This window comes from Nicotiana attenuata, chromosome 11, assembly GCF_001879085.1.
Source record: "Nicotiana attenuata strain UT chromosome 11, NIATTr2, whole genome shotgun sequence".
Classification (NCBI taxonomy): domain Eukaryota; kingdom Viridiplantae; phylum Streptophyta; class Magnoliopsida; order Solanales; family Solanaceae; genus Nicotiana; species Nicotiana attenuata.
In genome coordinates this window covers 58,677,172-58,702,475 of record NC_031999.1, presented here as the reverse complement: position 1 = coordinate 58,702,475, position 25,304 = coordinate 58,677,172, and the positions used below count along the sequence as shown (strand labels likewise).

At 38.3% G+C, this 25,304-nt stretch overlaps 1 protein-coding gene across 4 annotated transcripts; it reads left to right on the top strand.

Annotated features, from left to right (window-relative positions):
• Positions 5,229–18,713, top strand: LOC109234610 (protein GIGANTEA-like). 4 transcript variants are annotated; one of them, XM_019400666.1, is made up of 15 exons: positions 5,229–5,367; positions 5,659–5,750; positions 5,926–6,027; positions 8,430–8,501; positions 8,611–8,665; positions 8,768–8,910; positions 9,038–9,309; positions 11,153–11,208; positions 12,304–12,544; positions 12,632–12,782; positions 13,937–15,637; positions 16,611–16,679; positions 17,385–17,603; positions 17,813–17,905; positions 18,046–18,713. In XM_019400666.1, the coding sequence occupies exons 3-15, from the start codon at positions 5,932–5,934 to the stop codon at positions 18,346–18,348; spliced, it is 3,471 nt and encodes a 1,156-aa protein (XP_019256211.1). In that variant the 5' UTR covers positions 5,229–5,367; positions 5,659–5,750; positions 5,926–5,931; the 3' UTR covers positions 18,349–18,713. The 4 variants fall into 4 exon arrangements, with proteins under 4 accessions (XP_019256211.1, XP_019256210.1, XP_019256213.1 ...); XM_019400665.1 differs by having other exon boundaries at positions 5,659–6,027; XM_019400668.1 differs by lacking the exons at positions 17,813–17,905; positions 18,046–18,713 and having other exon boundaries at positions 5,659–6,027; positions 17,393–17,517.

The following is a 25,304-nucleotide window of genomic DNA, read 5'->3' as shown; positions in this document are numbered from 1 at the left end:
AATTCCGCCTCTGGTAGTATCTCTGCGCTGAAGTCGGCTATGAAGTCGGCAAGTACCTGCGACTTGATGGCATTTCTGGATGATATGAGATATCGTGCTCACTGAGCTCTATGGCCCATCTGGCGAGTCTGCCTGATAACTCAGGCTTGTGTAGGATACTTCTCAAGGGGAAGGTCGTCACTACCTTTATGGGGTGGCATTGGAAATAGGGTCGGAGCTTCCGTGAAGCTACGACCAATGCCAAAGCTAATTTTTCAAGGTGTGGATACCGTGTTTCGGCGTCCACTAAGGTTTTGCTAATATAGTAAATAGGAGATTGTGTACCTTCATTTTCACGAACTAGGACTGCGCTGACGGCGACCTCGGATACGGCCAAATATACCAGCAGTGGCTCGCCTGGATTTGCTTTGGCTAGCAGTGGCGGTGAAGATAGGTACGCTTTCAATTTCCTTAGGGCCTCGACGCATTCCTCATTCCACTGTAACCCTTTGTCCTTTCTCAGCACATTAAAAAACTTATGGCATCTGTCGGAGGACCGTGAGATGAACCTAGACAAGGCGGCTATTCGCCCCGTCAACTTTTGCACCTGCTTTTTGCTGTTCAGTATCTCGGGTATCGCGTCTATCGCCTTGATCTGATCTGGATTGACTTCGATACCTCGTTGTGATACGAGAAACCCTAAGAATTTTCCTGATGCCACGCCGAAGGCGCATTTCTCGGGGTTCAGTTTCATCCCGTATCTTCTCAATATCTCGAAGGTTTCTTTCAGATGGTCGATGTGGTCCTCTTTTCTTGCCGACTTTACCAGCATTTCGTCGATATAGACTTTCATAGTCTTACCGAGCTGGTCTTTAAACATTTTCGTGACCAGTCTCTGGTACGTAGCCCCTGCATTTTTGAGCCCGAAGGGCATTACCTTGTAGCAGTAAGTCCCTTGGTGGGTGATGAAAGTTGTCTTCTCTTGGTCCTCCTCGGCCATCATGATTTGATTGTAGCCGGAGTAGGCGTCTAGGAAGCTCAGTAGTTCATGTCCTGCAGTGGCGTCGATCATTGGTCGATGTGGGGTAGTGGGAATGAATCCTTTGGGCAAGCCTTGTTCAGATCAGTGAAATCCATACACATTCTCCACCTCCCGTTTTTCTTTTTGACCATGAAAACATTGGCGACCCACTCGGGGTACTTTGATTCTCTGATGGAGCCGATGGCCAGTAGCTCGTCTAATTCCTTACTGACCGCTTCATTGATAGCGGCGTTGAATTTTCTCCTCATCTGTCGCACGGGCGGATGTAGTGGATCGACATTCAGCTTGTGGGTGGCGATGTCTCGCGGGATTCTCGGCATATCTGAATGGGAAAAGGCGAACAAATCTGCATGGTTAGTTCACAATACTTACTTGGGTTGGCGAGACCTTGCCCGATATAGGCTTTCTTCGTAAGATCGGTTTCGTCCAATTGGACTGGGTCGATATCTTCGACCGTTGCTTTACAGGCTTCCACGACGTCGGGGTCTTTGATGGCGTCCGTTGTTGGGTTGACCTTAGTCCCCGACACGGCTAATTGCTATGCTTCCGCGCTCGCCCCCTTTAGCTGTTGGGTGTGGCCGCAGTCTTGGGCTATTTTGTAGCATTCTTGTGCGGTGCGTGGCTCGCCTCGAATACTGAATACTCCCCATGGGGTAGGGAATTTGATCACTTGGTAGAGGCTTGAAGGGACCGCTCGCATGGCGTGTATCCACGGGCGTCCTATGATGACGTTGTACGCCGTTTCTTGGTTCATCACGTGGAAAGTTATTTCCAGCGTGACTCCTCCCGCTAAGACGGGTAGTGCTATTTCTCCGGACGTCCGTTCCACTGCATTGTTAAAACCGGTTAGTGTTATGCAGCGCGGTATTACCCTATCCTCGAGTCCCATTTGTACGAGGACCCTTGGGTGGATAATACAGGCGCCACTTCCGTCATCGATCATGACTCTTTTAACATCCATATCAGCGATACGTAAAGTGATAACTAAAGCATCATAATGAGGGAAAGACAAACCGTCGGCATCAGACTTATCGAAGGTGATACTATCTTCGAAGTCGTCATACCGTTCATGGGCGATGGTCCGCTTTAGTCTGTGTGTGGTGGCGAACTTGACGTGATTGATCACTGACTCGTCGCCGCCTCCGACGATCATGTTTATCGTGCGCGCTGGGGAAGGTGGCTTCGGCGGCCCGTGGGGTTGTTCTCGTCCGCGTGCAAAGTTGATTTTCCCTTTGTCACTGAGTAATTCCCTCAGGTATCCCTGGTTCAGCATCCTGACCACCTCTTGCCGTAGGCCTATGCAGTCTTCGGTTTTGTGTCCCCGTTCCTGATGGAACTCACATAGGGCGTTTGATTTCCTTGTGGCAGGGTCTGATTTCATCTTCTGCGGCCACTGCACCTTGGTGCCCAGCTTCTCTAGTGCGTACACTATTTCTGAAGGAGATACACAAAAGTTATGGGCGGATAATAAAGGGGGCGTACCTCTTTCGTTTCGGAGTGGGGCGACGTGTCGCTGTAGCGCGTCTGTATGCCTTGGTGGCGGATGGGAGGATTTGGTGTACGGCTGATGTCGATCTCTGTTGGAGCGGGGGAGTTGTTCTCGTCGTCCTTCGTTCCGTCGATCTCTCCTCGTTTCTGAGTGTATCGCTGTTAGCCGTTGGGTCGGCCCATTAAGATCATCCTCGTTCGCTCCTACCTCGGCGCGATAGGCGTTGTGGATTTCCTCCCATGTGGTAGGGGGATATTTCATGAGGCGGCTCAACAACTTCTTGGTTGCCCTCGAACCATCCCTGCTTAGCCCGTTCTGGAAAGCGGCGACTGCCATACCTTCCGATACGTTTGGTAGACTCATCCTTACCTTGTTAAACCTTGCTAGGAAGTCCCTGAGTCCCTCTCCTGTGGTTTGCCTGACGGTGAAGATGTCGTTGACCCTGGCCTCCGCTTTCTTCGCGCCTGCATGGGTTGTGACGAACTTATCCGCCATTTCCTCGAACGTTGATATTGCCTTAGCCGGTAGCAGAGAGTACCATGTTAAAGCCCCTCCTGTCAACGTCTCGCCAAACTTCTTCAGCAGTACCGACGGTACCTGGTCTTTTGATAGGTCGTTGCCCTTCACAGCGGTGACGTAGTGGATCAGATGATCCTCGGGATCTGTGGTTCCGTCATATACCCTCAAGTAGGGTGGCATCTTGAAGGTTTTTGGGGTGGAGTGAGGGGCAGCTTCTTCAGTGTATGGTTGTTCAACGAACCTTCCCACGTCGCGTTTTGGTAGCAACTTGGGAGCACCGGGGATCTTGTCGACCCTCTCCTGATGTTCCTTCATCTGATCGCGGAGCGCCTTGTTTTCATTTTCCATTTCTTCCATCTTCTTTAGGATGGCTGTTAGCGTGCTATCGTTGGTCTGTGTCTCGATGGGTTTGTTATTCGCTAGTGCAACTTCCGATTCACCCACGGCAGCAGTGGTACCTACCGTTGGTGTACACCCGATGTTACTTTGTGGTGACCTCTCAACCAAGCCACTTAGAGTGCTTGTTAGCCATCTTTCCAGTAGCTCCTTGACCGCTGAGGGTGCTTCCGTAGCCGCAGATGTGGAAGCTCCCTTTTCGTGCAAGATCGTCAGACCTTCGGATGGGGAAGGTGAGATCTCTGCACCCGGTGTGATGCTAGGGGTTGCATTCAGGATGCCATCGTCACTGGCCTCGTTGAGAGGGCCAAGGAGATTGGTAGTGACACCCAATATAGCTTTCGATCTTGTGTTATTTTCGGCCATTTTCTGTTTTTGTGTGGTGTAGAGAGTGGTAGTTGGTTGATCTCTAGGTGGATACTATGGTTTTGATTCTCGAAATCCCCACAGACGGCGCCAAATTGTTTGGCTCAAAAGTTAACAATATACTTTGTAAGCTAGAAAATAATTAAAAGTAAGAAAAGGGTAAATCGTAATCAAATATAATAAACCTAGAGATGCAAAGATGATATTATCGTTGTAGATCTAGTATTGCAAAGTGCTAATATGAGCTCAGTAAGATACGTTCGTTTGAGGTAGAGATAAAGAGAGAAAGCCAGAAAAATGAGAGAGTTGTATTAGATCAGAATCCCCCCTTTACAATGTGAAGGTCTCCTTTATATAATAAGAGACCTTCCTCGAAAGAATCAAAAAGTTACAAAGACAGGTAACGTCTCCCTAGTGAAGACACTGAGTCCTAAACGATGTCGCTTTTGTCCCCACGTCCGAGTCGTACCCGCTACGTTAGTCGGCGTACACTCACTGGGCGTACCCACTGGCGTAGAGATGCTTAGGGTCAAATTTGACCCTATACATGATCTTTGGCCAATTTTAACATCCCGCATGCTTTGATTCTTGGCTTAGTAAGCGCATGCCACGTGGAAATTTGTGGGAGTCTTAGATCCATTTTTTATGTATGTAATGGTGAGTGTCAAAGGTAACTCAAATTAAGGTGTGTAAGGAAAATTAAAATTTGTAATTGATGGAAAAATATATATTAAGACTAAATTAAATAAAGAAAATAGAATCGTCTTTCCATTCATACCTCTCTTTTCTCTATTATTTTACTTACAACTTACAAAAGTAGATGACTTTTCTCAACTTGAGCGCAAGATTCCAACATTTTGATTTTATTATATATTTACTGATTCATTCTTGAATAAAAATTTATAATTTCTTAAGTAAGTTCATAAATCAAGGTTTTTATATAATTATAGAGAGAGAAAATTTATTTGTTCCTTTTTTGTGTGAAGAAAGTGAGAAATGCAATTATTATTATTTTTTATAACGTTTTCTATCAACCAAATTACTTTTTTTTTCAGATCAATATTTACTTGCTGCTCTTAGTGAATCCAAGATGTTCAAATTCTCCATCCATTATGATTTCTTCTCAAGTTCATATGGATCGAAATCTCTCTCCCAAGATTTTTATGAAGAAATACTAATTAATAATTGGATTAAAATAGTATCAAGGGAGCAAGTTAGACATAAAAAAAAGAAAAAAAAGAAAAGTGAGATGTATGTATGTAGAGGAATAGTATGCATGTGATGATGAAGCATAGTAGCGATGGTTTAGAATCCATCCACTTGATTGCCTGCCACGTGGCCTCTTAAAATCTGAGGAAAATATCATTGCCACGTATGCAATCCCAAGGAAGAGAGAAAACATAGTTAAAGATCTCCTCCTCTCTGCTCCATATCTTTTTCTCTTCTTATAAACTCTCTCCTCTCTTCCCCTTTTATTTTTCTCTCTCTAAATCTAACTTCTCTCCACACAAATCTAAAATAAACCTTCAGTTTACCCAAAATCTACTACGACCAACTTTCAGGGTTCCAATTTCTGGTAAAAATTCCTTTACGTTCATTTTTTCTGGGTTTCTTCGTGCGTAATATGTCATGTTTAAAGTAGTGATCTTGTTGACGGGCTTATATATGTTGAGCTGTATTTGTTTTTAATTCTAATTTTATAATAATTTTTTTTTTGCTAATCAGCTTTATTTAATTATTTTCAAAGTTTTTATTGGAATAAGAAATAGTACTCCATATAATTGGAGAATTGATTGATTTTTCAAAAGGTGTTAGTTTTGTTGTGCATTTTTGTAACTGTTTGAGGATTTGTTTTTTGGTTTTGCAGGACCAAGGGATATATTATTTATCTTCCTACTGTTAAAATAGTGAAATTTACAGCTGCCATAAATTTTAAAGGGACAAGCTTGAAGCTCTAAGGTGAATTTTTCTTGATAAGAGACGTGGATGGACCGTCCTTGGATTGGGATCCAAATATGTTGAATTACAGTATTTTGATCCTTGATTGGTAGAGGCTATAGTAGCGGGCAGTTGATGGCTTTACCAGTCAACAGCATTTTTATCATATCACTAAAATTCTTGGATTGTCAAACAGTTATATATGGCTGCTGCTGCCGCTGCAAGCGAAAGGTGGATTGATGGACTTCATTTCTCCTCATTGTTTTGGCCTCCTCCTCAAGATGTACAACAGCGGAAGGTGCAATTTTTTGCTTTGCTACAATATCTTAGTGTGGCTATCGTCAGTATTACGTGGGGATAAGCACATTCTTGGAGACTTGGATATAATAAGGAACAAAAAGTTGAAGAAAAAATTGCTTCTTTCAAGGAAAAATTGAAAAACTTATCATATCGGCTAAGTTTAAGTTGCTCAAGTGTTCTAGTTTTTTTTGTATATTGTGATAAGAGGAGAATGTTTATGGTTAGGTAGAAAGGTATACAAATAGGAGGAATACAGTGTCGCCGAATTTAATGTAGTGTTCCATGTGCCAAAAGAGGCGCTCCAATCTAATTAAAGATAGGTTGAGGGAATCATGTAACACGCTTATTAAAATAGAATGACTACCTTATCAAAAAGAGGGAAAAAAAGAAGATAGAATGATTATTTTCCCCAAACATGCTCTATTGAAAGAAATGGGTTTTGGAATGTCGAAAAAAAAGAGATCGAGGATAGTTTGACATAAGCAGGCTTAAGCATTATCCACAGAACACACCATAACTAATGAAGTATGCAGCTCAGTGTTTAACACCGCAAATTAATGAGGTAGATACAAATAGTCTTTGCTGCGATCTATTGCAAAAGAACAACTTGCAAAATAGTTCAGCTACTTTGGTTTGTCATTTGAAAAGCCTTCTTATATTGTACCTTGTAATAAGTGTTAAACCTTTCATGTTCCAACATTAAGTAAATGCCTTGATATTTGGTGAAGCTTAAGCTGAAAGTATTCTCCTCAAAGGTGGTGATAAAATTTTGTAATAAGATTCCAACCATTAAGAACGTCAGATGTCAATGACAATGACAATGAGAAGGATTTGCATGTGAGTTTTTGTTCAAGGGTTGGAAAGAATGACGTTAGTGATAGAATCGAAGATCTTGTGGTAACATTTACTTCTTCATAGTTTAAGCCCATATAGAAATGGAATCCAACAGAAAGAGTTACTATTTTGGTGGCAAAAAGATGATAATGATAAAGTGGGTATATAATAAACGTTTGAAAGCCAGTGTTGATTTTATGAGATAGTAAGGAGCATCTCTAACCCAATTGTCCTATAAAAAGCAAGTTATTGCACCCTGGTTTACTCTTTCTCAAGCAAGAGGACGAATGAAGGAAATAGATGTGAGATACACTTTAGACTTTCAAGTCCCCCAGAGGATGTCCTTGTGGCTGACTCATGAGAGTAACAATTTGGAGATCCTAGGTTTGAGTCCCATTTAAAATACTTGGTGTGAGTTCTTATGTCCAACCTTGGTGGATATGATTATATTCGCAGCCACCTTGTGAGCCAAACAAGTTTCCAGTGAATTAGTCGAGGTGAGCCAAATTAACCTGAACACTGTTGATATTAAAAAAATTAATTCATGGACTTTCATGTGTGATATTTGTACTTATAGAGACCATACTTGCTGCTAATCGCCTTGTAGAGAGAATTAGGTTCTTCAATTGGTCACCCCAACTTTCTTCTTACTTAAATTAAATGATTTCTATGTCGCGCATGTTCCATTGTGACAACTTGTTTATCAGTTGATTGTCTGACAAGTGGATAGCATGACTAATTAGCACGCCGAAGTGTGTACAACGTGCAGGATATTACAATGAGGATCGATTGACACATACTTCAAATGGATAAGTGATAACAAGAAGTTTCTTTCGGGGGTGTCTGTGTTGTATAGCTTTCAACAAGGAAAGCACCCAATTGTGTGGCATAATGCTCAATTAAGTGGGTGCAAACCTTAGAGATCAGGGTTTAAGTCACAACAGAGACAAAAAGCACTAGGATTCTTCCATTTTGTCTTAAGCCTTGGTTGGTAGACACTACCTGCTGGTGGGAGGTAGTAGGAACCCAGTGGATTAGTTGAAGTTCATGCAAGTTGGCCCGAACCCCACCTTTATCAAAAAGAATGTTCAACAAGGAAAATGTTAACCAAGAAAGATAACAATTCTACATATTGTATAATACCTCTCTAATAAAGTTGAGATGTTAGACAAAAAAATGTGCTCCTTACGGAGGGAGCAAATGGTGAGTAGTAAAAGGGACATAACCTGAAAGGCCAGCAGGTACGTAGCAACTTCTTGAGGATTAGGCCGCTTATTAAATTTCGAGAAAAATCTCCGTGAATTGTGTACTACTTAAAGATCTCTGACGCAGGATTCTGTCCTTCCTATGCTATTTGTTGGACTTGGAATGAGTTGAGTTAGTCTCATTGCAAATCAACAAACTCCCATGTCACATTCTTCTCAAGTGCACTCATCTCCTCCATCATCACCCGATTATCATCTTAAACTTTTTAATGCCTGAAAGACTTCTGTTTTTCTTTGTTCTCTATGGTCTGCATTTTGTATGTTCGCTCATGGAAAACCTCTTTTTATATTCTCTTCACAGGCTCAAACTACTGCGTATGTTAAGTACTTTGGTCAGTCTACATCAGAACAATTTCCTGAAGATATAGCTGAGGTATTCAGTGAATTCTGAAGTGTTAACTCTTTTCTTATAATTTTCAATATCTAGACTAAGTTTTATTCATTCTTCCCTGTAAACTAACTGCATGTGTTTAATTTGGAAGCTCATACGGAACCGGTATCCATCAAAGGAAAACCGACTGTTTGATGATGTTTTAGGTATGATTAATTCTTACTTATTATTTAACATTTACGATGGCACTTGCACCTATTTGTGATGCTTGATTGACTTCTGTTTTTGTTGTTTGTTTCAATTGTCAGCGACTTTTGTTCTTCATCACCCAGAGCATGGGCATGCTGTAATTCATCCAATTATTTCATGCATCATTGATGGTACACTGGAGTATGATAAAAGTAGTCCACCTTTTGCTTCTTTTATATCGTTGGTTTGCCCAAGCAGTGAGGTATTCAGATTCTTTAACAATTAATTTGATTAAATATCATCATGCTTTTTTACTCTATGATTTGCTTAAAGCCTGTCTTGAATATCGTAATCTGGGTCTGCCTACTAATTGTTAACCCTTAATGTAGAATGAATATTCTGAACAATGGGCTCTTGCCTGTGGAGAGATTTTACGAATCCTAACACACTACAACCGCCCGATTTTCAAAGCTGATCGTCAGGAGAATCGAGCAGATAGAAACACCAGCGGAAGCCATGCTTCAACAAGTAAATCTACCGACAGTGAACCTGGTGTGCCTTCTATACAACATGAGAGAAAACCCCTGAGACCATTGTCTCCATGGATCACTGATATATTGCTTGCTGCACCACTAGGGATTAGAAGTGATTACTTCCGTTGGTAAGCATGTCTCTCATTGTTGCTTACTGGTCAGATGTTCCATTACATTTTACATTTTCAAGATGCAGGAGAAATTCATTAGCTATTTGAAAAGGAATTCTTTTTTTATCCATATTGTTTCTTGTACTACATGCTTTCCGGCACTTGCTGTGAAAAATTCTTCTAAATTTAAATGGAAAATTACTTTACATTCCCTCTGAGAAAAAAAGTTGTTTCACTTGTGTTTTAACGTAACAGGACTTGATGTTCACCTAAACAGTGTACTAACTCATTCTGGCTCTACTCTCTGCAACTTAAGACTGTTTCTCCTTAGATATGGCTTGCCCATTAAGTTCAAACACCTACCAATTAAGAGATTTATCATGTAAAGTGTTCTGCGTTCATTAATCTTGAAAGCACATGTAATACTTGTGAACAGATTGGATGGATTTGTTCTTTGGAATTGTTTAGGGAAAAGGCATAGGTTCAAATGATTCCTAAAACTGGGACATTGACTCAAGGTCTTTTATGATTGTGAGGGAGAGCACTTTCATTGATGGTTACTGACAAAGTTTATTCCTGCCTTGCTTGTCTGGTTTAGCATGAGTCCACTGGCTGCTCATTTAACTGTCTTTTTACTCTCTTCGGGTCATTGTCGTCTGCTGTTTTTTTGTCTTGCATATGTTTAGGCCATATTCCCTGGCTGGTATGCGATGTCAATCAGGCTCTTTCAGTTTTTCTGCTATTACCATTTAGAAAAATTGTACTTTTTGCCCAGTTCATGTACTGTCGACCTACATTGACCCCCCCCCCCCCACCCCCAAAAAAAAAAAAAAATAGTAAGAAGTAATGTACCTTTATAATAACATTGCTCAATGGAATGTGAAGAGAAGAGATCTATGCTGGATGCTCAAACATGTCGAAACAAATGGAGAAGTATTTTGTATCTCTGACAATTTTTTCTCAGCCATTTAAGAAGTTATGGATGTCCTAGGATACTCCTTATGTTTCTCCATGCTCACTGTCTTAACATGATAGGATTCTTTACCTCCTACACATTTGTTTCCTCCTGTTTCATCTTGTATAGTTCTTCGCAAGAGACATGTTACGCTGGTTGATGCTGGTAAAGCCCATGGAACAATGCTTAATTTTTAAGGGCATGGTTGTGCGCTTCGCCTCGTTAAATCTAAATCAGCACTTTGGTGCAAGCATTTAAGCGCTAAGGCATGCCTCATCGTCCACGGGTTCTGTCGTGTAGAGAGCAATACTATATTATAAATACTTCACCTAATTGTATCTTTTTCAATTCTTTTGTCTAAAAAATTGTGGTTTGGATTTATAATGATTATTCTTGGAGAGTGTGCCTTTCTTCATTAAAGCCCGTGCTTTATTAGCTATTTGTTTAAAGTCCCAACAGATTTAAGATTCACTTTTCACAGTATGACTCTGCTTTTGAGTCCATCTGTCCTTCAGAACTCCCAATGCTAGTCGGTGTTTATCTTCTCCTTGGTGCTTTTCAAATTAATGAACTTTAGGAATATTAAAGTTAAAACCCGCACTTTATCATTGCTTTGTGCTTACAGGCCCAATAGTCTTCAGAAAGCTCATTTGCACTTTTTGCCTCTGATAACACTCCTTTAACTACATTTGTATCCTTCAGAACTTGTCCCAATGCTAGTCTGTATTATTTTCTTTTTGTTGCTTTTCAAATTAATGAACCTTTGGAACACTATCATTTTGTAGACCTGAATTTTTTTCATTGATCTACATTGCTGAGTTGTGGAGTTTGAGACTGATGAATCTGGACAAGTGGAAACTACACCTTCCCCCTCTAAATATTGTGAAATCTTTCATCCTTCTGTAGGTGTGGTGGTGTAATGGGAAAGTATGCTGCTGGAGAACTCAAGCCCCCATCAAGTGGTATGTGGACTTTCTATTCGTGAAATGTTTGTGCCTGTTTGTGGTTCTAGACCTGCACTTTCAATATTTTGTTTTTAACACCCAGTACAATTCCTATGGATGCTGATAATGTGCTTGAAAATCTATGCAAGAAGTATTTTCTTACCATGCTAAGTAAAATATGGGAAATGATTATTGACATCTTTTTTACTTACCCTATGTATAGTCATCACTGAGCTAGTGAAAATAATGCTCTGAGCTCATGTTTAGAGAGATGGCATTTCAATTCACTGTAATATTTCCTGTGTATTATTCTTGCAGTAGTATCTTACTATCTGCCTCTGTGTGTGTGTGTTTGGGGGGGGGGGGTAGTGGGTAGGATTGCCTATTTACATTCACAGCACCTTTTCTCCTGCCGTTCTTACCAGACGTGAATTCACAGCACCTTAGAAACCATAGCAACCAAGTCTTGCAAAGAAATGTTATCTTCCTCGCATTAACATTAGTTCTTTTCCCTTTTCTAGATTATATTTCTTAAAAAGAAAAAGAAACAGGACCTGTTTTTCCTGACCGCCACTGCAGTTTTGCACTAATTGTGAGATGAATTCTGATATGTGAAAGAATCTATGCGTCCACCCAAAAATCTTAAGGCAATGGGTGGAGATCCACGATCTTTATGAACCACTTTGGAAGCCCTCATACTACCTATTTGGGAACACTATATAGCTCAATATTCAATACTTTTTCACACATGTAAGATTCACACAAACTCTGGTGCGGACTTACTAGTGAGAGAATGGGATTACCAACGTTGTGTTGGATACTATGTGAAACTCTATCCAACTCAAAACCTTAAAGGTTATGGGTAGAGTAGCTAAAAACCTTTATAAATTTATTTGGAAGCTCTTGCTATCTATGTGGGACAACTAATATAACTCAAATATAGCTCAACGTAGAACGTAAATTTGTTTTGTTTCTCTTCATTTTCTTCCACTTGTCCTCCTATCAGACGTTGAGTTTCCTAACTTTCTTCAAGAAGGCTGAGATATTAATTTTAAAGAGTTTTCATATGTTAGAATTGCGGCAAACTGTTATTGACTTGACATTTTATTTTAGCTGCTTCTCGTGGGTCTGGGAAGCATCCGCAACTACTGCCTTCAACTCCAAGATGGGCTGTCGCTAATGGCGCCGGTGTCATTTTAAGTGTTTGTGATGAGGAGGTTGCTCGCTACGAGACTGCTACCCTGACTGCAGCCGCTGTTCCTGCACTTCTGCTTCCACCTCCAACGACACCTATGGATGAGCATCTCGTTGCAGGACTGCCAGCACTTGAGCCATATGCACGTTTATTTCATCGGTAAGACTAAAAGCATGATTTAACTTATTTTATAGGCTTTGAAACTGGGAAGTAGGAACTCGTTTTAACTTCTATTTTCTGGATTAGATATTATGCAATTGCTAGTCCAAGTGCCACCCAGAGGCTTCTTGTTGGACTTTTAGAAGCTCCACCATCTTGGGCTCCGGATGCACTTGATGCTGCGGTACAACTAGTGGAACTTCTAAGAGCAGCTGAAGATTATGCATCTGGATTGCGTGTAAGTTACAAAATTTTCCTTCAAATTATCATGAACAAGATTATGTGAGCATCAATCTGATATTTGTCCGAACACCTTAGCCACTTTTGTTCATTTCTGTGCTTTCTTCGTGGTTCTTTGTACAACTGTAAGGTTCTATTTTTTAACCATCTATGCTATGCCGGAACACACGATTGAATTGTTCAGTATGAATTGTATATAAACTTGTCCCAAACTACTACTCTCGTTCTAAATGAGCATATCTGTACACAGAAAGAATTCATTGGTTGTAGTCTCAATATATAACCAATTTCAATATGTTGAATTGTCTTAGTTGCTCTTCTCAAAGAGCTTAAGTTGTTAAGAAGGAGCACTTTTGTTTCATCACTCAATTCTGCAACATGCTCCTTCATTTGCGGGTCTGATACTTTTTATAAACCAAATTAATGAAAATATTTTTATTGGTGGGTTATGGTGATAGTAGACAGGGGTCTATATGGAGCGGCTTGAATAGTAAGAAATTATATAGCAGATCCCAACTAGGTCGGGTTATATAGTTGCTGTTATTGTTGGTGGTGCTGGTGGTGGTACCGTTAATAGTTGAATTACTCTAGTACCATGTTGAAATATGTTAACCGTCTTATCTATAAGTTTTTAAACTGCTAGAGAGAAGATAATTCAGTTATACTATGTTTGGTTCGTAACACGTGATATATGTGAGATATGAGAGAAGAGTTTGACAGATTGTGTAAGACAAGTGTCTTACTACTAGGGCTTATATAGATATGTACAAGACAACAGTCCAAGTTAGCACACCTTTAACCAACTTCATTTTATAAGACAACTTATTATTAGAATGAAAGGGCTCCAGATATATCAAAATGGATATTGAGGATCCATATAGCCAACCTGAACTAGTTTGGAACCGAAGCATAACTGTTGTTGTAGATTTGTAGTTTAAATTTCTGTCTCGTTGCTTTCAGCTATCCTTGAAATCCTTTGCATAAGCTATGCCCTCTGGAATGTTCTCCACTAAAACATATTTCTACTGAGTGAACTTATTGATTCTGTTGCTTGAGTACACCTCCTGTCCTCAATTAATGGAGGTTTATCTTTTTATGCATCTTTTCTTGGAATCTCCTATAGAATTCCTAACATTTTATGTATTTCCAAAGCTTCCTAGGAATTGGATGCATTTGCATTTCTTGCGTGCCATTGGAATTGCCATGTCCATGAGAGCAGGAATTGCTGCAGATTCTGCAGCGGCTTTACTTTTCCGAATACTTTCTCAACCTGCTTTGCTTTTTCCCCCCTTACGGCAAGTTGAAGGAGTTGAAGTTCAAAATGAACATGTGGGTGCAGAAGCCACCATTGAAGCCACAGTTGATGCCACTGCCCAAGGGATTGCATCAATGCTTTGCGCACATGGTCCAGAGGTTGAATGGAGAATATGTACCATCTGGGAAGCTGCCTATGGCTTGATTCCTTTAAGTTCATCTGCGGTTGATCTCCCCGAAATTGTAGTTGCTACCCCTCTACAACCACCCATTCTTTCATGGAACCTGTATATACCCCTCCTTAAGGTTCTAGAGTATCTTCCTCGTGGGAGTCCATCGGAAACTTGTCTCATGAAAATATTTGTTGCTACTGTGGAAGCAATTCTCCAGAGAACGTTCCCACCTGATTCCTCTAGAGAGGAAAACAGAAAAACCAGATACGTTTTTGGCTCTGCCTTCAAGAACCTTGCTGTGGCAGAATTGCGAACCATGGTTCATTCGTTGTTCTTGGAGTCATGTGCCTCTATAGAGCTTGCGTCTCGTCTTCTTTTCGTTGTCTTAACTGTATGTGTCAGCCACGAAGCAAAACCAAATGGGAATAAAAGGCCTAAAGGTGAAGATTCTCACCCACCTAGTGAAATAGGGGTAGACACACTCACAACCATTGGAGAACAAAAAAAGATAGGAAGTAAGAAAGTGAAAAGACAAGGACCTGTCGCAGCATTTGATTCTTATGTTCTTGCAGCTGTCTGTGCTCTTTCTTGTGAACTTCAGCTCTTCACTTTGATTTCAAGAGGGACAAATCAGCCAGATCCGAAAATCATCATCAATGAAGCAAAACCTGCAAATGATTCATCTATTGAGTTACAAAATGGCATTCATTCTGCCGTCTGTCATACTCGGAGGATATTGGCAATTTTAGAGGCACTGTTTTCTTTGAAGCCATCTTCTGTTGGAACTTCATGGAGTTACAGCTCAAATGAGATAGTTGCTGCAGCTATGGTAGCTGCTCATATTTCTGATCTGTTTAGACGCTCCAAGGCTTGCATGCGTGCTCTTTCTAGCTTGATACGGTGTAAGTGGGATAATGGAATTCATTCCAGGGCATCTTCACTATATAACCTAATTGATATTCATAGCAAAACTGTCGCATCAATTCTCAACAAGGCTGAACCATTGGAAGCTTTTTTAATACATGCACCAGTACTAAAGGAGCGGCCCAGATGCTTAAATGGGAAAAAACATTATAAATACACAAGTCGTACAGCAGAACAGCCATCAGTGCCTCAGTGCAAAGACTCTGATTGTAAAGCTTCAATTGTGTGCGGAGAAGGTTCACACTCAAGTGAGGTTGCTGGGTGCACCATCAGCAAAGTGTTTGCAAATTTCTCTTTAGATGCTTCAGATTTGGCCAATTTTCTGACAAAGGACAGGCATATAGGATTTAATTGCAATGCACAGGATCTTTTAAAATCAGTGCTTGCGGAGAAACAAGAATTATGTTTTTCTGTTGTCTCATTGCTCTGGCACAAGTTGATTGCATCACCTGAAACCCAACCCAGTGCAGAAAGCACTTCTGGCCAGCAAGGATGGAGACAGGTATCTACTTTGTTACTTCTTCGTGTTAGTCATTGTTAACGAATTGACTATTTTCTGTCGCAATTGTGCAATAAGAAAAATATATCATCCTCAAGTAAGACACAATGTACCTGATAAGCATATCTATGTGCAATGCGAGCTTGATATCACAGTTTAATATTTTGAAGTTGATTTTTACATAATCCTTCTCTCTTGAAGTTTCAAATTGGTGGTTTTTATTGTTAGCTTTGGCTTCAAAAGATGTGAAACCATGTTACTTGAAGAACAAAGCACCCCCCTAAAACAACATTATTTGCTCGCTCGCCTTTAAATTCGAGAAGTGCACAGTTTTTCCTTTTCTTTCCATGTGTAGTCCAATCCTACTTCCTTTTCCTGCAACACCCACCTCCCCTCTTTCTCTCTGTACGTGATATTGGTTTTTGCTAGGAAAAGTCCTGTTTGCTAATTAGAATCTTTTGATTGACAATCCCAACTTTACTCCCTCAACTTCTTTTTTCTTCCAAGGAAAAATAACAATCTTACCTCCCTCAAAGATTGTTAAGCTCATGTCAAAGAAGACTGGGGAATAACAGGGGCTTTTCCTATTAGGTCATGGTAGCACCAATCTCTTCTTCTATTTACATTTCTCTATGAATATAAATTTGCTATTTCGTGCACTCCATGCACATTCAAAGTAGTGGTAACTACCAACAACTTTAATTAGAACTGCATGGCACAGGCAGCATAACAAGAAAATCATTGAACTGTCTTCAAGAGGTGGAAAATGTTATGATAGCAGAAAGTGAACGTGTTAGGTTTTGGGAGTCAAAAATGAGAAAATGTTGCTTTACTATTATTGTGCAGTGGTTTTGTGATAGCATGAAGAATACCTGTAATCAAGTTAGAGCACATGCTGCTTTTTGCAATGTACATTCAAATACACAAGATACTTAGTACTGTTCTATATGGTGCTGATAATCTTCCATAACTACAGGTGGTCGATGCACTATGCAATGTTGTATCAGCGTCACCTGGAAAAGCTGCAACAGCCATTGTTCTTCAGGTCCAGATTTCGCTTTAACTGTATTTGGTCAAAATAGATCATGAACCTTTTTTTGTTAGGCTGCTGCTTTGTGCAAAGTTTCTACTGTATTTATTAGGATCCAAAGGGCTAACAGATACACATGCTTTTTAAAATATTCACATTTATGTTAAGAGACAAAATTGTCCTTGCACTATTCGTAGTTGAGCAACTTTGCCCTCTGTTAAACATTTGGTTTAACAACTTTGCCCGTTCCGTTAGGAAAAAGTATCAATTTTTTCCGTTGACCCCTAATGTAGCTCCAACCTGAGAGTAATTTTAAACCATTGTCAAAAGATGGGTAAATTTAGACCTTTTTTTTCCAGAATTTGGACATGTGGAATCCGACCGTTTTGCTTTTGGAGCTCCATTAATGGAAAGAGAAAAGACAAGACAAGACGATTTGATAACAGTAAGGGAATAAATGGACCAAAAGCGTAATGGAGGGCAAAATTGAGCAATTTTGAATAGTACGGGGCCAAATTTGCACCTTTTTCCCTTCTCTCTATCATATTTTCGGCCTCGTACACATGACAAATACATCTTTTTATGACAATGGGTACAGCAACTGGGTTCGAAGCTTCTTCAACTTGCATGCTAATAGTTATCATAACTTGCTTGTAGGTGTATTTAGGTCTTCATCACCATATTTGTTTAGTCACTTTCTTGCCAAACTTTACTTGTCAGGCTGACAGGGAATTGCAACCATGGATTGCTAAAGATGATGATCTTGGTCAGCAGATGTGGAGAATCAACCAACGTATAGTAAAATTGATCGCAGAACTAATAAGGAATCATGATATAGCAGAATCTTTGGTTATTCTGGCTAGTGCCCCAGACCTCCTTTTACGGGCTACAGATGGGATGCTTGTCGATGGAGAAGCATGCACCTTACCGCAACTGGAGGTAATGACATCTATAACTTCTGGTTTAGAGTAACATCTTTTATAGTAGTTCTCATTTCCCACTGTGATGAATCTATGATTCAGAAAGCTAAGACTTCCTATATGTTTGTGACTACTTGAATATGTCTGATGATAATTGATTCATCATAATCCTTATCTTTTGCATATTTTGATGTATTTACATCCTTGCTCTTAAAAACATTTGAGCAGCTTCTGGAAGTGACAGCTAGAGCAATTCAACCAGTGCTTGACTGGGGAGAATCTGGACAGGCAGTGGCTGATGGCCTCACAAACCTCCTGAAGGTGACACTCTTTGCTCGAATTGGGGAACAATAAAAGTGAAAAATGATCTTGTCTTCTTTGAATTTTACTTTAGCACTTGAATGATGAGACACATTTTGGGTTACAACACTGACTGGTTCCTTTGATTTAATACATTGCAGTGTCGCTTAACAGCCACAGTTCGCTGTGTTTCTCATCCAAGTGCGCATGTCCGTGCTCTCAGCACATCGGTTCTTCGTGCCATCATGTATGCTGGTTCATTAAAATCGTCAAGTGCTAAACAAGCAGATGTAAATGGTATCCACAGTCCTGCTTATCAGTACCTAAGCATAAGCATCATTGATTGGAAAGCGGATATTGAGAAATGTTTGATGTGGGAAGCAAATAGCCGGCTTGAAAATGGGATGTCTGCTCAATTTCTTGATACTGCTGCTAGGGAATTAGGCTGTAGTATATCAATCTGAAAACTCACTATTCTGGGGCCTATATTAGGTTTCTTTACTTATCTTGGTAAAGTCACTTTTTGTTGGGTTGAGGATGAGGAAAGGACAGAATGCAAATGATATGTAGTTAGAAAATGATATTTAAAGAGTCCTTTCGGCCATCCACGATTGGTGTACAATGGAATGTAGATAGTCCTCCTCTATTTTTATGTTTGTTGTATGTCCAGAAACGAACATGTTTGTGAAAGAAGTAGATGTAACAGTGTATGTTCGAGTGACTTACAAAAGGCTGGCTCAGTTTTAGAATTTTTCCTCGAGTCGCCTCCATGTAATAACACTTTGTTGTACATTCAGCAAGTAAATGATATTTGGAGTTTTTGTTTTTATTCTCCTCTCATTTCCTTTTTTAATCTGGTTTCTGATTTAGATAAATAATGGCTGTGTAAATGGCCTCGCAATCTGCTCATAGTAAGGAAAAGGGATTAACTCATGGTTGCAGTTAAGCAGATCAACATGTTTTCGTGGGTGTCACCTTCTTCCATTTTTAGATGGCATAGGAGGCTCAAATAAGGTTTATGATTACGCAAAATACAAGTTATATGGTTAATGCCAATCAATCATTTATTATGTGTGTGTGTAAGAGTGGTGTTCGGACCAGTTTATTCATGGGATTTTTACATTCTTATATACTATTTGAAACTTTATTATCAAAATTGTCATGTTTTGTTATTTATCCGACCTACACAAGTTTTATCTACAAAATATATGCATTCCACCTTAAAGACTCCCAATCCACTATTAGTGCCTTCAATCAAGGGATTTAGTTACACTCTTTTCCTTTTTTTCCTCCTCTTTCCCCTTTTCTCTATAGATCTTCCACCCTTGCAGCAATTTAAGCCAACTACTGTATCCCTTGATTTTAGTTTCCAACATTTTTTAAGTCTATCAAATGTGGCTGCGACTCTAATCATATCATAGTAAATATATTTTCTCCTTTTCTTTCAATTTTATGTTAAAAAAAAATGTGTTCACATCGCTACTGTTTCAGAGACGCGTTGTTTCAACATGACTTGAAAAAAAATTTAAAGAATTATATATATGTTTTAAACTAAAAATAATTGATAGACATATAACATACAATTATATATAATTAGTACATAATTTACGCATATCAACTAAAGCAAAGTGTGAATTTAAGTGACTATTTTTATAACAATCCCTTGAATAAACAGACCACATCATCCCAAGAAAAAATAAACAGATCACATCGCTCAATTTCTCCTCACTTTTAAATTCTAGTGTAAGGAGTATGTCTTTTCTGTATTTCCAAATCACTCGAAATAAAGTTTTTTCTGTTGTGTTTACAATTCATCTGCAACTTTCATACATTATTTTTACCCAGTTATATACAATTATAATATCATACCACTTAAATACGATTTGTATACAAATTTTATATAATATGTCTTTTGTATATTTTGTATCTGATTTATACATAGTAAAAATAAATTTCATACAACTAAATATATTATACAATTTGTCTGCAACTTATCTACAACTTTCACACAATATTTCTACCCAGTTATATACAACTACAATATCATACCACTTAAATACAATTTGTATACAAATTTTATACAATATGTCTTTTGTATATTTTGTATCTGATTTATACATAGTAAAAATAAATTTCATATAACTAATTATATATTATACAAATTATCTACAACTTTCATACATTATTTCTACCCAGTTATATACAATTACAATATCAAGCAACTTAAATACAACTTTTATACAAATTTTATACAATATTGTTCAACTTTTCATAAAATATTTAAATAAATGTGTGTGTGTGTGTGTGTATATATATATATATATATATATACACACACACACAATTTACCTACAATTTTACTACAATTTCGTAAGTATAATGTATGTCATGTCTTCTTCTTCTTCGAGTTTCAATCTGAAATTCAGCCAAAATCAAGTCTAATCTTCACCAAAACACCCTCAAAATTGAGATATAAACTCCAAACAATATTCCCAATTGTTTGCAACAACACTCAATCCAAACAAATGATGGTTTTTGAAAACCCAAATTTGAATTCAATGCTTCAAAGCTTTTAATGGCTGTCAATGGTGGAGAGTCAAACACCTTCAAAATTTATTGATTGACCGTTTCAATTTGAACACCAATTGTGCAACATTACTGGAATTTGAACACCAATTGTGCAACACCTTCATCTCTACATTACTGGAATTTCAATAAGCATGGAATTGACGCTTTCTTTCCCTTTGCTCTACATTACTGGAATTAGGGATTGAGAGATAGAGAGAGAAGTAGAGAGAGGGAGAGAGAGAGAGACGGAGAGAGAGAGAGAGAGAGAGAGAGCGCACGAGGAAGAGAGAATAAGGATGAGAAATAATTGATTCTTAACATAAATGATACTTATTTAATTCCTAAAGTGTATATAATTGATAAATTTGTATATATGATGTAATTAAATTGAAACTTGAGTAGGGAGGATAATAAAGTTTCAAATAATGTATAGTAATGTAAATATCTCTTTATTCATACCTCGATTAATCCACCGTCTGTCCAGCGCACAAGTATAGCTTTTTTTTTTTTTTTTTCCGAGCCATGGTTGGAAGGGATGGACTCACACCAAATATTCTAGCTGACATTTAGTGGCCGTTTGGACATAACAATTGCAAAATTCCAAAACTATGTGATTTATTTTTCAACTGAAATGATATTTGAGAATTAGAGTTGTATTTTGACATGAATATAATTTTGGGTTGTTTTTGAAGTTTTTTGAGTGATTTGAGTGAGTTTGAGAAACGGCTTTTTGGAATTTTTCAAATTTCCGAAAAATTTCAAAATTTCTTCAAATGAAAATTAGAAATTTTATGGCCAAACACTAATTTCGAAAAAAAGTACAAAAGTTTTGAAAAAATTCTCATGTTCAAACAGCTCTTAAAGTTGCGATTAAGGTGTTAAACGGGCCGGGTCAGTCCGGTCCCGGACCGGCCCAGACCGGCTAAAATTGGAACCGGCCCGGACCGGTAGAAGGGGGCTGGGTTGGGCTGGGTTAAGGGTGTAGGGCGGTTTGCACCGTTTACCTTCGAACTACCGGTTACCCGGACCGGTCAAACCCGGTCAATGAACAGAAATCTGGGCCGGTTAACCGGTCAAACCCGATCAATGAACAGAAATCTGGGCCGTTGCCAACGGTCAGAAATCTGGGCCCATTTTTTAACCGGTCCATTTGAGAATATGGCCGTTGCCCAATGGCTCAATTGCACAAATAGCCCAATTTTGGGTTTTTTTTAAAAAAAATTAACCCCCCCCCCCCCCCCCCCTCTTCCTCATTTCTTCATTCATCTCTCAATTCTCAATCTCAATTCTCATATTCTCTCATTCTTCAATCTTCATTCTTCACCTATAAAAGTGCAATCAACTATTTGGCTATTTCTTTTGGAATTTAATTTATCGTAGTATTTATTATTTGAAGTTTGAACAATTGAACTTCAAAATTGGATCAATTGACATTTCTTCGTGGTAATTTTGGAGTTGTAAAATCATCAAGTGCTCAATTTATTGCTAAATTCGGTGCACTCCCTCCAACTCTTTCTCTTATTTACTATTTTATTTGCATATTTTTTTGTTACTAGTAGTTAAATTTTTACAATATGTTTAATGTTGCAAAAAGAGTTTGTAACAAGGTCACTAATCGGGGAAATAAAAAAAGAGGTAGTACTTCAGCTTCAGCATCTGGTAGTAATTTAAATACCTCTCCAAATATTCGTGAAACATTACCTGATAATAATATAGATTATGAACAATTCCAGGAAGATTTTGGTACAGAAGAAAATGAATTAGAAATGAAAGATGAGATACCACTTACACCTAGTAGTGTTGGAGCTGCTAGCAGGGGTGGTGGTCGTGATGCTAGTAGTAGACCACCTGTGGCCCCGACTAGTAATCGTAGAAAAAGAAGTAAGGTTTGGAATTTTTTTGAAGACATACCGAATATTGATAGAGTTAAATGCAAAATTTGTAATGATACTTTTAAACATAAGACTGGAGGACAATTAGGGAGGACTAGGACACTTAGCAGACATATGAGAATTGAGCATCCTATAGAATGGGGCTCTGATGGAGATGGAAATCAAGCAACTCTAAACCCTACTACTAGAGGTGTTATAAAATATGATAAAATGAAGGATCGTGAAGAGTTAGCAAAAATGATTGCTTTGGGTTGTCTACCTTTTTCTTTTGCCTCTTCATCATATCTTATTATGTATATTCAAAGGATTTACAATCCTTTATTTAAAGGTATCCCTAGAAGTACTTGTAGATATGATATCTTTAGACTTCATGGACAATATCAAATATACATACGTTATTTGTTTAGCCACCTTCTTTGTAGAGTTTCTCTAACTTCTCATATTGGCCATGCTGTTAATGAAAATGATTATTTGACAATTACATGTCATTGGATTGATGATAATTATTGTATGCAAAAACGTATTATCGCTTTTAAATATGATGAAGATCAAAGTCATACTGCTGCGTTTATAAGTACTACTATTTGTGAAGTTGTTGAATTTTATAATCTCAAGCAAAAAGTATTGTGTATGTCTTTTGATAATGCTTCTAACAATAATGCCGCAATTTCAATATTAAAACTGCATTTGCAACCACTACTTGATGAAATTTTTCATGTTAGGTGTGCATGTCATGTTTATAATTTAATTGTTAAAGTGGCCTTGATTTATTTTCAACTGAGATTACTCATGTTAGAAGAGCAGTTGGTGTTATTCAAGGAAATAATAGACAATCTAGAATAAAGGAATTTAAGAATAAGTGTACCCAGTATAACCTTAAACCCAGATTCATGCCAGACGAAATTGTTACTAGATGGAATTATACATATATATTTTTAAAATGTTGCTTCAAATATAGATTCCCAATAACTGAAGTTGCTAATGCGCATTGTACTGATCCAAACCGTATGTTAACAACTACTACTTGGGAGGTCATTAATGATGTTGTTAAATTTTTACATAAATTTTATACAGCTACTGTTGAGTTTTCTGGAGCATATTACCCTACTATTGCTATGGCATTAGTACATATAGCTGAAATTTCTTTTCTACTCTTTGAATTTAAGAAGAAAGAAAGATATACGGATGTTGTTGAAAAAATGCAAGCAAAATTCAAAAAATATTTCTTTCCAATTCCTCCGATTTACTTAATTGGTGCTGTATTAAATCCTTCTATTAAGATGTCTGACTGTCACCAATTAATGAATGCTTTATATACTTATATGGAGATTGGACCAACTGAAACCCCAAATATATATATGTTTCTATGAACAAGCTAAATGATTATTTACAATAATTATATATTTATTATGCAAATATAATTGATAATGCTGCGCTTAATGTAGGCAATGTTAATCCCACTATGCAATGTACCACTTCTACTACTGTGGATGATGAAGAAGGCCTTGATAGTTATAATATTTTTTCTACATTTTCTAACATTCAAACTAGTAGCAAGAACATTGATGAACTTCAATTTTACTTGCAAAAGCAAAAAGAGCCAAAAGCAATTTCCTGTTCTTTCCGCTATGGCTCGGGACGTGCTGAATGTGCCAATTTCAACTGTTGCATCAGAGAGTGCATTTTGCCAAGCAAGACAACAACTTGGAGACACCCGTCACTCATTGGGAAGCAATGCTTTGGAAGTTTTAGTATGTTTCAGAGATTGGATTAGATCGGAACGAAGAAATCAAGGACGTGAAGATGTTGATAGCCTAGAAGACGAGGAACTTGGAGATATATTAACACATGGTAACCCATCCGAATTTAACACTCCAGAAGAAGGCCACTCAGTTCATATTGATTATGACGAACTTACTAAGGCAATGCAAAACCTTTGAAAGTTTGAATTTACTCTTTTTTGGTTAATTTACTTGTTGTTAAATTAAACCTTTCAATTTGTAAGTTTGAATTTTGAAATAAATGTAGCACTTGCAATTTATAAGTGTAATTTTTTCCCATCTTCATAGTATACTTTATATTTTTACTTTATATTAATATAACTTACAATAGTTATACAAAATACAACAAAAAAAAAATACTAACCCGGCCCGGCCCGTTCAATCCGTAACCCTTACGGTTCAATTTTTACACGGATAAACCCGAACCCGTTAAACTCGGTAAGCCCCAACCCGTAACCGGCCTGGACCATAACCCGTACGGGTACTAAAATTCCCTACCAACCCGGTCCGGCCCACCCGTTAGACACCCATAGTTGCGATCTCCACATCATGGCTATAACTTTGGGGCATATTGTCAAGCAATTCCTACATCTAATCTCGAACCTAAAAACAGGCATGCTAGGCTGGGAAGACTCCCCCACGTAGGGTTGATATTGTAGAAGGTAATTCACATTTTTATTTTATTGCACTAAAATATTAAACTATTTTTTGTAACATAAAAATCATTCAACTTTGTTCAAGTATCATAGGAAGTCACTAATTTTTTTTTAACAAAAAGATCATTCAACTTTGCCTAAGAATCACAACAAGTCACCAAACATAGTTTAGTCACTTTAGTGCAAATAAAAAAAAGTTGAGTGACCATGTATGATTTGACAATCACAATTACAACGTAGAGAGTTGTGGCAGTTTTGGAAGGAGGAATGGAACTAGACAGTCATTGATCTAAAAGAGGAAGTGGAATTGGCATATCTTCCCTCAATATAGACCTCCAATGGACCTTTCTCTAAAAGGATGCAAATCATATTACCTCTCTACATAAACAGTAAACAAGTAGTACCTAGTAATTCTTTATCCTCAAGTCACACCAACATTCATAAATAAAAAATTTCTTCAACAAAAATACTGAACTAAGTGCAGATATTAGTCATCCCAAATAAGTAAACTCAAGACTGCTTA

What these genes read in the sequence shown, in the direction of transcription:
- LOC109234610 (XM_019400666.1), top strand. Translation starts at nt 5,932, where the DNA reads ATGGCTGCTGCTGCCGCTGCAAGCGAAAGGTGGATTGATGGACTTCAT. An exon ending in GCCAGCAAGGATGGAGACAG is followed by an intron (nt 15,638 to 16,610) that starts GTATCTACTTTG and finishes CCATAACTACAG; the next exon opens with GTGGTCGATGCACTATGCAA. An exon ending in GCACCTTACCGCAACTGGAG is followed by an intron (nt 17,604 to 17,812) that starts GTAATGACATCT and finishes ACATTTGAGCAG; the next exon opens with CTTCTGGAAGTGACAGCTAG.